General features: G+C 36.0%; 2 protein-coding genes across 10 annotated transcripts; both read right to left on the bottom strand.

The window, feature by feature from the left end:
- Nucleotides 1-969: 969 nt before the first annotated feature.
- On the bottom strand, nt 970-4,009 carry LOC103972516 (uncharacterized). Of its 8 annotated transcripts, none has more exons than XR_010502240.1 (6): nt 3,554-4,005; nt 3,311-3,490; nt 1,899-2,739; nt 1,519-1,667; nt 1,300-1,428; nt 970-1,223 (listed from the first exon to the last, which is right to left on the bottom strand). XR_010502240.1 is itself a non-coding variant. In XM_065174203.1 (4 exons), exons 1-3 carry the CDS (start codon nt 3,603-3,605, stop codon nt 1,523-1,525), a joined length of 960 nt encoding a protein of 319 aa, XP_065030275.1. In that variant the 5' UTR covers nt 3,606-4,007; the 3' UTR covers nt 970-1,428; nt 1,519-1,522. The 8 variants fall into 8 exon arrangements, 2 of the variants coding, with proteins under 2 accessions (XP_065030275.1, XP_065030276.1); XR_010502242.1 differs by having other exon boundaries at nt 1,899-2,742; nt 3,311-3,376; XR_010502241.1 differs by having other exon boundaries at nt 3,311-3,376.
- A 1,235-nt stretch (nt 4,010-5,244) lies between these two features.
- LOC135586722 (uncharacterized) lies at nt 5,245-13,681 on the bottom strand. 2 transcript variants are annotated; one of them, XM_065175088.1, is made up of 14 exons: nt 13,637-13,681; nt 11,089-11,211; nt 10,581-10,682; nt 10,322-10,423; nt 10,047-10,130; nt 9,820-9,938; nt 9,625-9,726; nt 9,197-9,313; nt 8,978-9,043; nt 6,982-7,048; nt 6,799-6,852; nt 6,633-6,722; nt 5,785-5,823; nt 5,245-5,692 (listed from the first exon to the last, which is right to left on the bottom strand). In XM_065175088.1, exons 2-14 carry the CDS (start codon nt 11,194-11,196, stop codon nt 5,591-5,593), a joined length of 1,152 nt encoding a protein of 383 aa, XP_065031160.1. In that variant the 5' UTR covers nt 11,197-11,211; nt 13,637-13,681; the 3' UTR covers nt 5,245-5,590. The 2 variants fall into 2 exon arrangements, with proteins under 2 accessions (XP_065031160.1, XP_065031161.1); XM_065175089.1 differs by having other exon boundaries at nt 6,642-6,722.
- Between the last annotated feature and the right edge of the window lie 1,855 nt (nt 13,682-15,536).

Below are 15,536 nucleotides of genomic sequence, written 5' to 3'. Positions count from 1 at the left end.
ATATATATATATATATATATATAATTTTCTTTAGTCTTCTTATGTCTCTCATGCACTAATACTAATTGTCCTAAGTTGTTAACCGCAACATTTGCAAGTAAACTTAGAAAACATCCATGTCATATTGGATTATTTATCCTCAATTTATATTCTCATTTCAATGATACAAACATGTTTCTAGGATGATTTTTCTTAAAAATAATTATATTTTGAGTATTTCCCGATTGGTGTCCCATTTTATTTTTTATTCGAATAAAACTCCTAATTAAAAAAAAATACGCAAACTACCTTTAAAAAAAATTTCATCTGTTATAGTATTTTCGCCTATTATAGCATTTTGATCACCACAACAACAAGAACACTACAAAACTTACTTGAAAACACTATAAATAAGTTAATAAAATCAAAACACACTAGAAACCATTTGATATATTATAACTCAAATAGATATTTATAATAGTTTAAGAACAACATCACTCGATTCGACATTAAAAATTGACTTGTTACAATGTTTTGACCACTATACTAAAAATAATATAATTATCAATTACATTAGTTTATTATATGTTTTCAAGTCTTATAAAATAAAGTGTAAAATAATTTGAGCGATTTTGAATAAAAATTATAAAGGTTTTAGCATATTTTAAAATTAAAAAAAACATTTATTTTTTTTCTTATTTAATCTTAAATTTAGATATCCGACATTGAAAGACTTTATAATATTTTTGATCAGTTATTGTTGAAGAATGATAATGAAAAAGAGCAACAGCCGATCATGTTCAGTTGAAGATTTGATACAACCTAATTGGGTTAGAATGAAAAGTCTTTTTCTTTAATTATTATTAAAGTCTTTTTACATTTTGTTTTTTTCTATTTAAAATTCTGTTTTGTTTTGCTGCTTGTAAAAGTGCGCCAAACATCAAGCAATGCTAAAAGCTTCGATTTCGACTGGACAAAAACCAGGCCGCAAACTCTCGGGAATATGAAAAAAATTAATCCTGTCACATTATGAGCTTAAGTTACTTAATAAGCCAGCGCTCGCTACAAACTTAACACAAATCCCGTTGCTTCTAGCCAGATTGTGAGAGCCTCCTCGTATGTGCTGCTGTAGGTAAAAGACCGACCGACTTCAGTTGCAAGTCCTGCATTCCGCTGTGGGGTTGGTTGCTCCCAGTTTTTTGAGTAATGATTTCTCTAAATCCAGCATTAGCATTCGAAGATAACTAAATTTTGAAAGAATTAGTGCATATCTGCATTATGATAGAGAGAAAGAAAAAAAAAAAAAAAAAGGCATAATACGTTATCATCAGGCGAGCAAAAGACGGCCTCCTTCATCATGCCGAGCCTTCCGAGGCACAGACGTGGAGGAACTGATGACCATGAACATATGCGCTTCTCTCTGTCTGAACAAAATTTCATTTGCGAAAGCTGCAGGACGATTGAAACAAAACGCAATTCAACATGGAAGGCTGCATCACCGGAAAAACTGCAAATATGAAGATTTGCTATATTTGTTACCCTCTCAGCAGCAGGATGAGCAACAAGAAAAGCATGGACACCATTTATTCTCTCCTGCAGCAGCAGCTTCTTCCTCCTTTGGTGTATCAGTCTGAAGTGGATGCCCATGTTCCACCTTCATTGAGCTACTACTTCCTTTACCTGTCAATCTGTATCATCATTTTTTGTTTCACATTTATATTCAGCATTTTCATTGACAAAGAAAAGTACCCGGAGCAAACTAAATCTCTTATGTCACATAAACTTGCACGTATCTACATAAGCAGCAGGATTAGAAGTCGCTCGATATGCATGGAGACTTATCAACATGAAAGCCTTATCCTAATTCTCATAATCTAAAACATTTGCCCTAATGAGAGTAATGGACATGGAGAGCGTACACTGGAAACGCAAACGACTGAAAGCTGGATGCGCTGCCAATAGCTGATCGGTGAGATAGTCTGGTGGACAGTTTTGCACCCTCACTCGTCGAATAAAGCTGCTCTTCCAGATCCGCACCCTTCATGGCGCCGGCGCCCTCGTTTCCTACAGGATCTGAGCCTGGAACGGCAGACGTCAGTCGGCAGGATTCCACAGGGCTACCGGAGTCGATGGGGGTGAACTCCCCTGACCTGCCCATCAGAATGAGATGGTCTCTGGAAAAGCTGCAAGTCCCTACATGGATGCTGAACAAAGACTCGTTGGAGGCCACGCTCCACTCCATCGGCGTCATCGTGGACCTGTCCCTTGTGAAGATGGGGGAGGGAATCCGACCCGTGTCGGGGACGTCCAATCTCTCCATCACCTGAACTGGAGGTGACTGTCTCGAAGCCACCATACAGGAGGTACCGGTGTCAGCTATACCCACCGGCTGGGCCTCTGCAAGGATGCTATCCTCATCGTCATCATCGATGAGGATTAGGAACCCGTTCGTGCTTGATGTAGCTGCACCACAGTGGCTTCTCATCTCTTGATCGTTCGCCACGACTGACTTGCTGAGTTCAGCTGGATCAAACTGGAAGAAATCCTCGGACGAGTCATCGGAAGTAGCAGAGGAAGAGCAAGTTGTTTCCTTCTCAACTTCATTTTCGTTTCCTGGAGGGGGATCACCATCTTCAGCGACAGCTTTCGCGGGATGTGTTTTCAGATGCTCATGCTTACTCTCTGCATCCCCATGCACACAGTCCATCAAATGTCTTGCTTAGCTCTCTGACCTCTTGTTGCACTGTACTCCAATTCTCTCTACTTGAAAGCGTAAGTTATAATACATATCTCAAATTAATGCATACTTGAGTTCAAAGCTGCAAAAGTGGCAAATGAAGCGACAGAATGCACACTCTCAGGAATATATGTATATATATTGTCTGTACTCATCTGGTTATATATATATATATATATATATATATATATATATATATATATATATATATATATATATATATATATATATATATATATATATATATATATATATATATATATATATATATATATATATATATATATATATATATATATAATAATAATAATAATAATAATAATAATAATTGAGATAGCAAGCCTGATATGTAAAATTAAAGAAGAAAATTTTAGTCAAACTGAACCTGAATCAAATTAGCTCCTAAAAAGAATGTATCAGTAGGAATATTTCAATGGTGGTATACGACTCAATCTTTTTCCTTATTCATCAAGGAGTTCCAATGTAAACGTGACAACAAGAATCAATTGTATTTTTAAAAGACCGAAAAATTCGAACACAAATATACGACGAAACGATGCAACGAGTGGTACGAAAATCCACTGATATGCTCACCATGATTATTTAAAGAAGTTGATGCCTCGCATTGGTGTCAGAAAAAATCTCTATGAAATCAGGGATCTGAAAAATCCAACGATAGTTAAATACGATCGACAACTATATGATTCTCTGAATAGAAATTCTATGGTTACTCGAACAGAGGTCTTTCTTGGTCTCATAAACCGGCTAATCTACCTGCAAATTTACGTATCAGAAACAGGAGTTGGCAAGTAAACATTACAAATGGTATTCTCGTACCTCGTGGATGCAAGAAGGAGAAGCCCAATATTTCCTCACAAATACTACTCATTCGATTTGGTTTTACTTCTTCGATGCGTTTGAGAGAGAGAAGAGGGAAGAGGGAAGAGGGAAGAGGGAAGAGGGAGAGGATCAATGGGAACCACAATGGGAGAGAGAAGGAAATGATGGAACAGAGGTGCTCCCTGGGCCACGCTTCATGGGGATTGGCTAAAAGGGGAGCCTCGAAAGAACCATCTTGCAAGGGAAGTCAGATGTCGAGCGAGTGGGTTCAAGTACTCGAAACTGATCTGCTGCCGTTGGATCTGATAGCTGGCTTGCGGCGAGGAGTTGCGGAGGATGAGATTTGCAAACGAGACCATAGCAGCTGCGGCAGGGGTCCGAGCGGGAGCCACAGCGGCCTCGCGGCGGGTTCGCCCGTGGAACCCGGGCGTCCAGGGATTGTGAAGCTCCTCTCCTTGGGATGGGACGGTGGCGACGTGATTCACGAGCAGCCAACATGTTGGTCCACTCGTCTGTATCATTCGACATTACTAAATAAAATAATATTAAAAAAATAAAGGCTGGCATCTCGAGAAAGTCTCGCATATCTCGGGAGTCTCCCAAGATGAAGGAAGCCATTCATTTTTCATCATGTCCACTGAGATTATATGTTTTTTTTCAAATGATCAAAATACTCGCTTTTACAATGATGTATTATAATGTCTTCAAATGATCAAACTAATCATACACTTAAAAGAGAGTTTTTCTTTTAAGTGTATGATTAGTTTTATGTATGATATTTTTTTATAAAATTATTACATTAATCAAATATTATGACATGATCAACTCAAGAGCATAAAAGTATCTTAGAGGAGGCCTCGATGAGTAAAACTCAATTTTGATAGTTCTATTAAGGATAGAGATTATGGAGTAGGATTTATATTAATAAATGATACTCGTGAACTCCGTTTTACTGGGTGGGTATAGGTGTGTTGGAAAAGGGTGCATTCTCTCTATTAGGAGACAAATACTATCAAAGATGATTTATGAATTATTGCTTAAGATAGAGTCAAGATGATTCATGTTGAATCATAGTTAAAGATATTGGTGTGGATCCTATAGAGTCAAGATGATTCTCACTCCTTGGGCAATAAGAATCTTGATTGAAGATATATAATATATTTTTTTTTAGGATTTTGATTCCTTTTTTTGTATCTCTGATCATATAATTCTTTTTGTATTTCTATATTTTAGTTAATATAATTTTACTTTAAAAAAAAATCGGTGAGTAAAATCTATAAATCTTTACCTACACTGTCAATACATGGCACACGACTCCAGAAGTGTTACGGTAGAGAAGCTTGTGCAAAGTTGAAAGCCTCGGCTTGCACGGTCTCTAAACAAGATCTGGATACATGTCCATTTAGAAGAGCTAGTCACAGATGTGTAACATTGGATTATACAGATGTGTAACATTGGATTATTCGACCATACATGACAAAACCTATTGGATTTCAACGCAAATAAAAGAAAAAAGTCGTATCGGCAAAGCCACCGACCGAAGAAGATGGCCTTCCCCATTGGTTGTCTAAGCGAGGCCTACGTTGTCAACTAAAGCACTAGTAAACAACGTCGAATCGCTAAGGATCCTTTCTGTTGTCTCTTAATCAGCACATGAAAACCACGGCTTCCATTGGTATCAAAGCCGAAAGCATATGGAGGAACATAGAGCATTCCTACAGAAAATTTTCTGGGAAATTATAGTCCGGAAAAAAAACAAAAAAGAGGAAAAACTCATTGCACGCATGCAAAATTAAATAGGATTACCTAAAATAATGATCTTTGCGAAAGAGCCAATCGTCTTGACTTACAAATGCGAGATTCACCTAAAATAGCCTCAAAAAGTGATCTCGGTAGCGCTAGCAAGTCTTCACGTACAATTAGTGGTGGATGGTAGGTGAGTGATATCCTCTGCTTCCTTATTCAAAGACTTCCCACTGCACTTGGGATTCTGATGGTGGTGGAGTTGAAAGGACGGTGGAGCGACATGGTCTTTCAGGCTTGAGGGTATCGGTCAGTCCAGCATTTATCTTTTTGTGCAGCATCTTGCCATCTCTTATTGAACATGTCCAGTTCAGCATAGCAGCGGTCTACCACCTGCACAAGACAGCTCAGTCCAGTGAATAAACAGTGCAGAAGAAACGCAACAGATCAGAAAGTAATTATTATAAGCAAATTATGATACATACTGCAGCTCTGAGATCTGTGGTAGATGATCCATTTGAGTCCTGCAAGTTCACAACATCAGTCAGATTGATGAACAAACCAAGAAGCCCTACACAAGTAATGAACAAATATCGCTTTCTGTAGCTTGACCACCCAGACAAGCGATCCACATCAATGTACTACTAGGTTTAAGGCAATTTCAAACTATTGACTAACAACAAAACCTTTTGTCAAGTGGATTTTGCAACAACTTATATCGGTTTCCAACAATAAATTAATCAAGATCATTGGTAGTAAGTTTTTCTTTTTCTTGAAGCTGTAAATTAATCAAGATCATTGGCAGTTAGTTTTGGATATGCAAATAAAAATCAGAATTCGTAACTAGTACATCTTAGTTGTGCATCTATCTCATATATAGGATAGATTTTAACATCACATGACGGGCAAATAACTATACCTGACGGCTCCGGTTCTTAAATTTTGGAAAATCAAACTGAACCACATAAGAGCTAGTTCTGAAAATGGAATCGGAACCCAATTCCGATTTCAGTTTGAACTGCCAGTTTTTATTTTTTTATTAAAATAATTTAAAAAAAGAATTTTTTTTTTTTTTTAATTGTGAATCGTTAGTTCGAACCGGAACCAAACTGCTGATTTAGGAACCACTGATTCCCAAAAGCCAGGAACCGTAACCAAACTGCCCAGGTCTGATTCTAGTTCAGTTTGGAATTAATGAATCACTAGACCGGTTCGATTCTAATTCCAATTCGATTTGATTTCTATTCGAATTGAACCATGATCAAAGATACAAACAACGAGGTAGATAGCATCAGAAATGTAAAAACCGTGTATATTTGTTCTACTGACTTGCCTTTCTTACATTGGATCCACCAAGAGTCGGAATCCCCATATGTGTGATGTATTCACTATCTACCACGCCAACCTTTTTGGTCCGATCTCCCTAATAAGGAACAATATTATTAGATGTCATCTTTTCAAAATATATTAACCGGCAATACCTGGTATGAAAATGCTACCTGAGAACAGTAACCAAGTTTCATATCTAAACCCCACGCATGAATCAAGTCGTTCTGCAGACAGGTGCAGCAGATAAAGATAAATATGACTACATTTTCATATGATAGGAATGCATTGATATGCTTGCTTCAAAACTTTATTAATTTGGATGAATATGTGAAAATTAGGCATAGTTGACAGACTTGAATCATATGCCATGCACATCTCCATGCAGACCATGTGAAAACAGGAGCCATCATTTCCACAAACCTACATGTAAACAAGTTTAATGTGGAAAAGAAATTAGATTTTCTTCAGGGAAAAAGCTACTAATTATACTGCTTAAATAAGCAGGTGTTGCCAAAGGGCTATGAAAGAAAGTGGAAACTGAAAGCAAAAAAAACAAAAAAGCTCAGAATCCAGTTTATTTTTTTCTTTTTTAAAATAAAATACCTATTTAGACGTCAAAACTCTATAAAAGATTCCATGCATGCAGGTTTAAGTGCAACAAGCTCACAATTATACTTACCTGAATTGCACTACAATTTTTTGTCATTTTATGAAGGTAAAGACATACTACAGTTAAGGGTAGTATGCAAATGAACCAAACCAGGACATCTGGTCCTATCTTATGGATTTTTATTAGATTAATTAGCTCAATTCTGTGAAAAAAAAATGATCAAATAAGTCTCAGTTTCACTCAGTTTGCAATTTAAAGAACAATCCAAATATAAAAATAAACAAAGAAATGGTACACCAAATACATATCTTTATAAGAGCATAAATCCATATATTACAACAATATAACTGTAGTAGATGATGTTGTGCAACCAGATTAATATACAAACAAATAGGACAATTTTTATCCTCATGAACTCGATGTATTTAAAAATTTATGCACTTTACAATTATGGCCAAATAATTGTAACACAATATAGATAAAGATTAGAAACGAATCAGACCAACCAATTTGAGTTCAAGCTTTGTTTTTATTTGCTTTAGTTCGTTTTGGTATTTTTGACAACAGATTTTATTCGATTAAGTTTGGCTCAAAAAATTCCTAAAGCCCATATAAAATGAACCATACGAACCCTAGCTACATTTCTTTTGATATGCTGCAAAGGTATCTAAATTTAATTAATTTTTCTGGACATAGTATCCCTTGAAATGTACATACAGTTTGTCTAACTATTGGATTAACCATTTGAGAATAACCCCTGCAATCTAAGCAGCCTTGGGATGTTATTTAGTGACAGTGAATATATGGTTAAAGAGGGAATAAAGACTAGTTGTTAATTGGTTAAAAAAGTGCTAAAAAAATTAATTTACCATTACTATCTAAGATTTAGTTTCACTTTCTATGATAACCTCACTTCTCTTCTCTTTTATTTAGTTGTATGAAGCCATTCAGTGTTTGCCATTCCCTCACTTCCTCTTGCTTCACAAATAATCTTGACAATATTGGTCACTTGTGATCTGACACAACAGGATCATAAACTAGGATTTGCAATCTTAATTACAGCACCATGAGCAATAACAATCTCAAAAACTATGGTCAGATCCACTAATTTATAGGATTACAGAAGTGCATTTGCTTAAGACTTGGATGAAATATTTAAACAAAACTTAAGATCATCTTAAGCTTGTATATTTACAGAAGTTCAAGATGATGTTGGATTTTATTTTCCTCGAAAGACCTGCAATAGTAAATATGGCTCAAGCATTTTCATCCACATGGATGAGACCCTATTCTTTCAAGTTTAATGATGAATGCAATGTTTCAAAGTAGTAAACCAAAAGAAAATATCAGGTTCTTTGGGAATCTTTGACAACGTCTGTGTCGATGAGTGTTTTCTTGAGATTACTTAATGCACATCGAGATGAGTGCTCCCTAGAGATCCATTCACTCCTATATTATCAAGGTCATTACTCTAATAACTATACGTTGTTTCTGGAGAATGATAGTTGCCATTATTTATGAACATTCCATATAATCTGATCAAGCACCCAAACGGCAGTGGAAACTATACAAATGAGTCATCAAATCTTAGAGATGGTAAAAAGGTGGCATCTGACTGTAAATTTGCATATAACTTATTAAAAAACAATTATTTTCAGAGAAAAGAGAGAAATATTTCTACATTAAGATCAGTATATCGATACATGGATAGGATAGCAAGTTTTGAAAGGGTCACTCACCCAGCGCATGGAAAACCAGTACTGTTCTCATTACATCTCAAGCCTTGTGCCAAATCATAAATCCTTCTGTTGAAAGAACAAATTAATTTTATACAAAAGATTACCAATACCAATAGAATTGGGACTTGGTCACACATTGTACCTCCATGAAAAAGACTATATGAAATGAAATAAAGAGAAACATAAATAAGTGCTTTCATTGAATAGACAAGAAAATACCTGTGTACATCACCTTCCCTTTGACGTTCTGTAAATCGGTAGTGAACTTTTGACTTCTCAGTATCAAGTCCAGGTTGTGATACATCTAATCCTTCCCTTTCAACAATCTCCAGGTATCTGCAACTATTAGATTTGTTACTTAAAAGAACACTAGACCCAAATATTTATACTATTATTATAGAGCCAAGAAGATGTATAGCTTTTAGCATCCCTTTATATATATATATATATATATATATATATATATATATATATATAAACAAAGGCAAGACTAAATTTGATATTAAAATGAGGTGAACAGTCAGATTATGGATGGAAAACGAAATATAAATACAAAAACAAAGGCATTCTCATAGCTTGGTTGCTTAGATCTGGAAGCATATCTTGCATATTCAATTTTAACACGGAAAGAAAAATGAACTAACAACCTTCCAGGATGAAAATTTTCAACTCCAATATCCTCATCCCAGAGAAAGATATAACTGTACAAGGCGACTATATCTGGATGTAAGAAACGTTTTGCAAACCACCTGCAACACATGCACATACTTCTTATAATTTTATCTCAAGAATAGAATCCCAGTTACACTTTGAGACAAGGAATGTGCATTTTCTGAATTTACCATTTTGTTTGATTGATTGCAGAGATATGCAAGACAGTGTCACTCCATTCTAAGTCGCTCCATTCATCAACCACCCCATCATAGTGGAAAAGAATTATGGTAAAATTACTGAAAAGGAACTGTATATAATGCACAAAAGAATTAGAAAACAATTGACTATCTGTAAGTGTTTTGTTCAGACCATGCTTCAAAATGAATACAGTTTAAAGTAAGTCACATCTATATACCTTCTTGACAATTTCATTGACAACTTGTTTCTGCTTTAGTCCAACTGCAATTGCTAATAAGTTCTTGAACGAACTTGAATCTCCCTGGAATTAACTAAGATTAGAGAAAGGCTATAAGCCCCTAAAGTTTGTAGAAGGAGGGTCATAACACAAATTGCATTCACATAAACAAGCAATCAGGAAATTATATTACCTTACGGGTGGTAACTATGAGTAACATTTTAATGATTATAATAGTCTAAATTGTAAATGAATCATGAGAAAAATCAAACCACCTTTTTCTCTATAGAACCCCATAATGGCTGCCTTTCCAAGTCTGATGTTTGGGAAACCATTCCTTTAGGCAATGCTTCAATTCCTGAAGGTCTGCATTGATTCTAAACTCATACAGGCAATGATAATAAGATAATAAACAAAGTTACTTACAAAAGCACAAGATGATTAAAACAAATTACTCAGATATAACATGTTGCAGAGATCTTGAACTAGCTTTGCAATGACAAAAAAGAAGCATGGAAGACAGAAAGTAAATACCAAGCATGGGTCAGATTCATTGGGCTTCGAGTTTGCTGTGTTATTGTTCAAATCAAATTGAAACTTCTGCGATGAATCAGTTGGCAACCATGCCGTTATTTTCTGCAAATGAAGCAAAAAATTGTTAGTGTAGCAGGCGGTAAGGATACTGATTCTTCAGTGTTCTAATCTTCTATGCAGTAGAATTACATATTTGTTTTGACAGCTTAATAGAGATGAAAAGGAGTAATCAGGAATGAATCAAGATATCCTCAGGCGGGGAAATAGATTTCTATTGGCAATGCCATTAACTGGTGACTAAGGCAGAAAAGATTACTTCCAAAGGAATTGTATATGTTTAGAGAATATATTTAGATGAGTGTTTCTGAATCATTTTTGCAACATAGGAAATCTTCTGAAATGGAGTAGAGAGATGATTCTATGACAACCCTCTCGATCAAATGACCAATTCTTAGCATATTCTGAAAAAGATGAATAAGAACAGCCTAATTAGTAAAACAAAACATACCTCCTTCACATCGACTGTAATCAATGTGCTTCCAATAAATAATGCTATACAAAAGAAAACAGCTGCAGCGGAGAAGTTACAATTGCAAACTTTCTGATTTATGGACATTAGACCGACAGAAACCTGCAAGAATTTGAAAATAGAAAAAGAATGTAAAGTGCATCAATACATTGTAGGAATTCTGCATTGTCATTAATATGTATGTTAATGTTCATGATTTGAAACCAAAAAGTAAACAGAACCATCAGTTTGGACACCATAACAAAGATAGTTTATTATGTCATAATCTGAAAAATTAATCTCTAAAATAGAAGTTATAGTCATTAGAGATATAAATACCAATAATAAAGTAAATAATATCCTAATCTGATATTTTATAAGCAAGATTTTTTTGTACAGGTTAACAGAGTGAAATTGAAGCTGTCAACAAGGGGAGTAATAGGGATTAAATTAAGGTTTCTTACCATTCATTATCATGAAGAGAAGAACGTATGAAATAATCTAGTAAAATCACATTAGCAAAAATACATAAATGAACCTATTTTGAAAAAATGGAGAAGGGTCAGAAATCCCTACGGATTCAGATGAATTCATCTTCTTTACATGCAAACTCAACTGTGTAGAACAGTCACCAGAGAGAAAAGAAGGTTAAAGCCCATAACTAGATCAGGATAAGAGGAGAAAATAAAAAACACCAACAAAGACATGCGAGCATGAGAGCACAAATTTCATGGGGTTGTGGAAGAGAACAGAAGCACCCACATAAGAGAAGCTTTAGAATGAGAGATGGATTTCAAACGAAGTCACGAGGAGGAAATTTAATTGAAGTAGAAAACTGAGACAAAAGGGAAATCAGAAGTTTGTGGTGATAATGAAGATACACAGTTAGCCGAACAGATGGGGGAGGGGAAATGATGAAGCGCTCCTTTTCGTAGGTACTGCCACTTCCAAGCGAGCAGCAGAAGCATATATATATATATATATATATATATATATATATATATATATATATATACATGAACACACATCATTACGTGGATTCGACGAAGGAAAAGTATACTGGAGATATAAACATGAATAACCTTTGTATATAAATGAATACTAAAAGACTATAATATGCAGTAGAATTAAATAGAATCATAATCAAATAATATATACGTGAAAAATCCTTTCAATGTGAAGGGTAAAAATCATGGACAAACTAGAGATAGTCCACTATGAGAATAATGAATATACAAATCTTAATGAATATACGTTACTGTCTACAATATCTAAAACATCCCCAAGTAATCACAGCAAGAGTCTGCTGTAGATTTGATCTAACATGAGATGAGAATACTGATAGATGATTGAGAACAGCCTCTCTGCGTTGTCCTTACCTTCTTCCCTTTCTTTCTTCCTTTTCTGTCTTGTTTTCCTTCTTTTCTTTGGAATCTCGTGGTTATATTCTTCTCCCACGTTGTTGTCCTATTTATGTCTTTTTCTGTCTCCAAAACGCAGTCACCACACCCCCTAATGTTAATTAGGGTTAGATTAAGAGGGGGTGAGCTGTGAGCTGCTAAGCTTACTATGGGCTGAATTTGTGGGCTACCGGTCAGCAAAATATGCATTGGGAAATGAAGCTCCCATGCATGTACACACAACTCTCTGTCTCTCTCTCTTGGAGAAATGAATCTGGAACTGATTTCATCAGTCATCAGGTCAAATAGTGTGCCAAAAGAATTTAGGCAGTGATGCATTCACCAGCCTTAGGCACACTAGTGGAATTTTGTTGCGAAGGCGGAAAGAGAATCTTTCCAAGTATCGAAGTTGGATTTGATTTGCTTGCCCAACTGAATTTAGAATGAGTGAAACGTAGTGGCCCCTCTAACCCTTCGCCTTAGCATCAAGAGTCAGCTATCCCTTAAAATCTCCGATCGCTGAGTTATGTGAAGGGGACTGGGGTCAATGCAATCTTTCGAGGTAAAAATCTCTCTCTCTCCTCCTGTTTTTTAGTTAAAACAAATTTCTACTCATCACTCTATGTTTGCAAGCCTATACCTTCGGAGTGAGAGAAGGTATATATAGTTTATAGTGAAAGATGTAGGGCATTGAAGAGATTTTGTTTACCAGAGTTGGGAAAGAGGAGATACGATGGAGGAATTGGAACCGAGATCGGATTGCGTAGAGGAGTTAAAAGAGAAAAGGGAGGACCATCAAATACAAGGAAAGAGAAGAGAGGTTGGAATATATATGTCCTAAATACATATTAAAGTTTAATGATAAACCTAAACATTAAATATACTTGTATCTAACAAACAATCAAGAATGTTAATTCTGAATAGTTTGACTGAGTTGGGATTGTTAGAATTTCAACAAAACTGAAGTATATTTGAAAGAAAGAAACAAAACTGAAGTATATGAACCAGAAAACTTTTTAGTGTCATGGAACTGTGGCTGGGTATCAACATAAATGTGAAATCACTATATAAATTCAAGAATGATTCATATCCAAACCAACTTCAACACCCAAGCAAGCTTAATCAACAAGAGTTAGGACTTCTCTCACCTGCTTTTGGGCTGTGAAGGAGGATTCTGGCGCATGCTCTGAGGACTCATTCCGCAGCTAGATATAGATAGATATATATATATATATATATATACGCACCTCCTTGCTTGAGATGACAAACGCTCGAAGGGCCTTCCGCGAAGATACAACGGTTGGCAGCATCGTGTTCACCGTAGGTGACGCCGACCACTGTTGGACTTTCTATCGGATCGAGGCCATGACCTAAATCGGATACGTTGAAAAGGAACTGCGTATCTGTTGCGTTGTTACCAACGTGGTAAGCCCATGCATCGGATTCTGAATCTTGCAGTTGACCAACCTAACAAGTTGGGCAGAGCTGCACACAGACCAGCAAGTGTTTCTTTTGGCAGTCATCCCTTCTTAATTTATGTTCGTCGTATATTGTTACACAACTTAACAAGGATGAACACGAGGTTTCCGTCAATGCAGCACCTAAAATCTATAAATAAAGAAATGAAATGAATGTATTTTATTTTTATGCTTTTATATATTTTAAATTGAACGATTTCTCTAAAAAATATTAATATTTTGGATGTTTCTCAAATAATACTCTCCTTTTTTTTCTTAAATAGTACTCTTAATTCAAAACAGGATTTGCAAGTGTAAATAGTACTCTTAATTCAAAACAGTTGACGTCAACCCATGTCCAAGCAACTTGTTCCAATCGGATTCCACTGCCGCCACCGCCACCGCCACCGGCAAAAGAAAAGGTTCCTTCTAGCTATATAACTTTATGACAAACAAACAAGTGCAAGCATTTTTTTTTATTTATCGAAAAAGGTAAACTAGTGGATGCAAATCGTGGGGGGTTGTGCAAACGATACAAGCTGATTCCACCACCATCACCCGCCGTGCCCGCCAACTTGTGCATGAAGGAAACAATTAGATGACAGAAAGAAATCAATCACATATAATGAAGGTTTAGAAGTGAGATAGAGCCACATAACAGAGGAGGGACACTGGTCGGTATACCAAAGCCTCGTCCAAAAGCTTCTCTCGGGAATGTCAACTTCATCCATGGCTACGCTGTAAGGTTTGCGTGAGAATCAAATAGAAAATTGACTTCCTTTGAGAGGGAACTATAAACTTAATTTGACTTCTACCTACGGAAAGCGTTCATGGACATATCAGATTTTTTTTCTTTTTTTTTCGTTACTTGCATCCAGCCAATCCGTGAAATAGAAAAAGTAGGATGATTACATACTTCATGGGATCTGGCTCTTTCCTCTGCAGCTTCTTATGAAACAGGAGTCGAGGTCAAAGCTAAAAAAGCAAACAAGATATCGAAAGAAGAGCTCAAAGTAAAAAGGAAACCTTCAACTGTGTATGCATCTCGTCATGGAGCTAAAATAACCTTATTTTTTCTTTTTCTTTTTTTTTTTTATAAAGGAAAGAGTAAACATTACTTCAAGGAGGAAAATAATCATCTTTAAAAAAAAATTCCAAGTTCCAACTTGTGCAGCTGGCACATCTGATCTTTGTGCAGGAAATGGATAAGAGAAGTAGGAAAGCAGGCAGAAAGCTAGCAATTAGAGTGCTCCGCATATCGTGAGAAGAGAGCATTATAACAGTGTTAGTGTTTTGTGTGGGTGCTGAGGCTGAGCAAAGGTCGTCCATGGCGACTGGGGAAGACCGATGAGGAGACATTAGACATGATTCTGAGACCAAACCAGCCAGGCCGCAACGTTTCCAGATTCAAAGACGCATGAATGCATGCTCACCTCATAGCTCAACCGTCAGATCATCTCGACTTGTTATCGATCAGATGAGAACTGGAAAGTCGAATCAGACCAAGTCTCATGTTAAAAGAAATTATCCGAGTAATATATATATATATATATATATATATATATATATATATGATCAGCATTATGGTGGT

Source organism: Musa acuminata, chromosome BXJ3-11 (genome assembly GCF_036884655.1).
Source record: "Musa acuminata AAA Group cultivar baxijiao chromosome BXJ3-11, Cavendish_Baxijiao_AAA, whole genome shotgun sequence".
Taxonomy (NCBI): domain Eukaryota; kingdom Viridiplantae; phylum Streptophyta; class Magnoliopsida; order Zingiberales; family Musaceae; genus Musa; species Musa acuminata.
The sequence above is the reverse complement of the archived record's forward strand: the minus strand, read 5'-3'. Positions and strand labels throughout refer to the sequence as shown.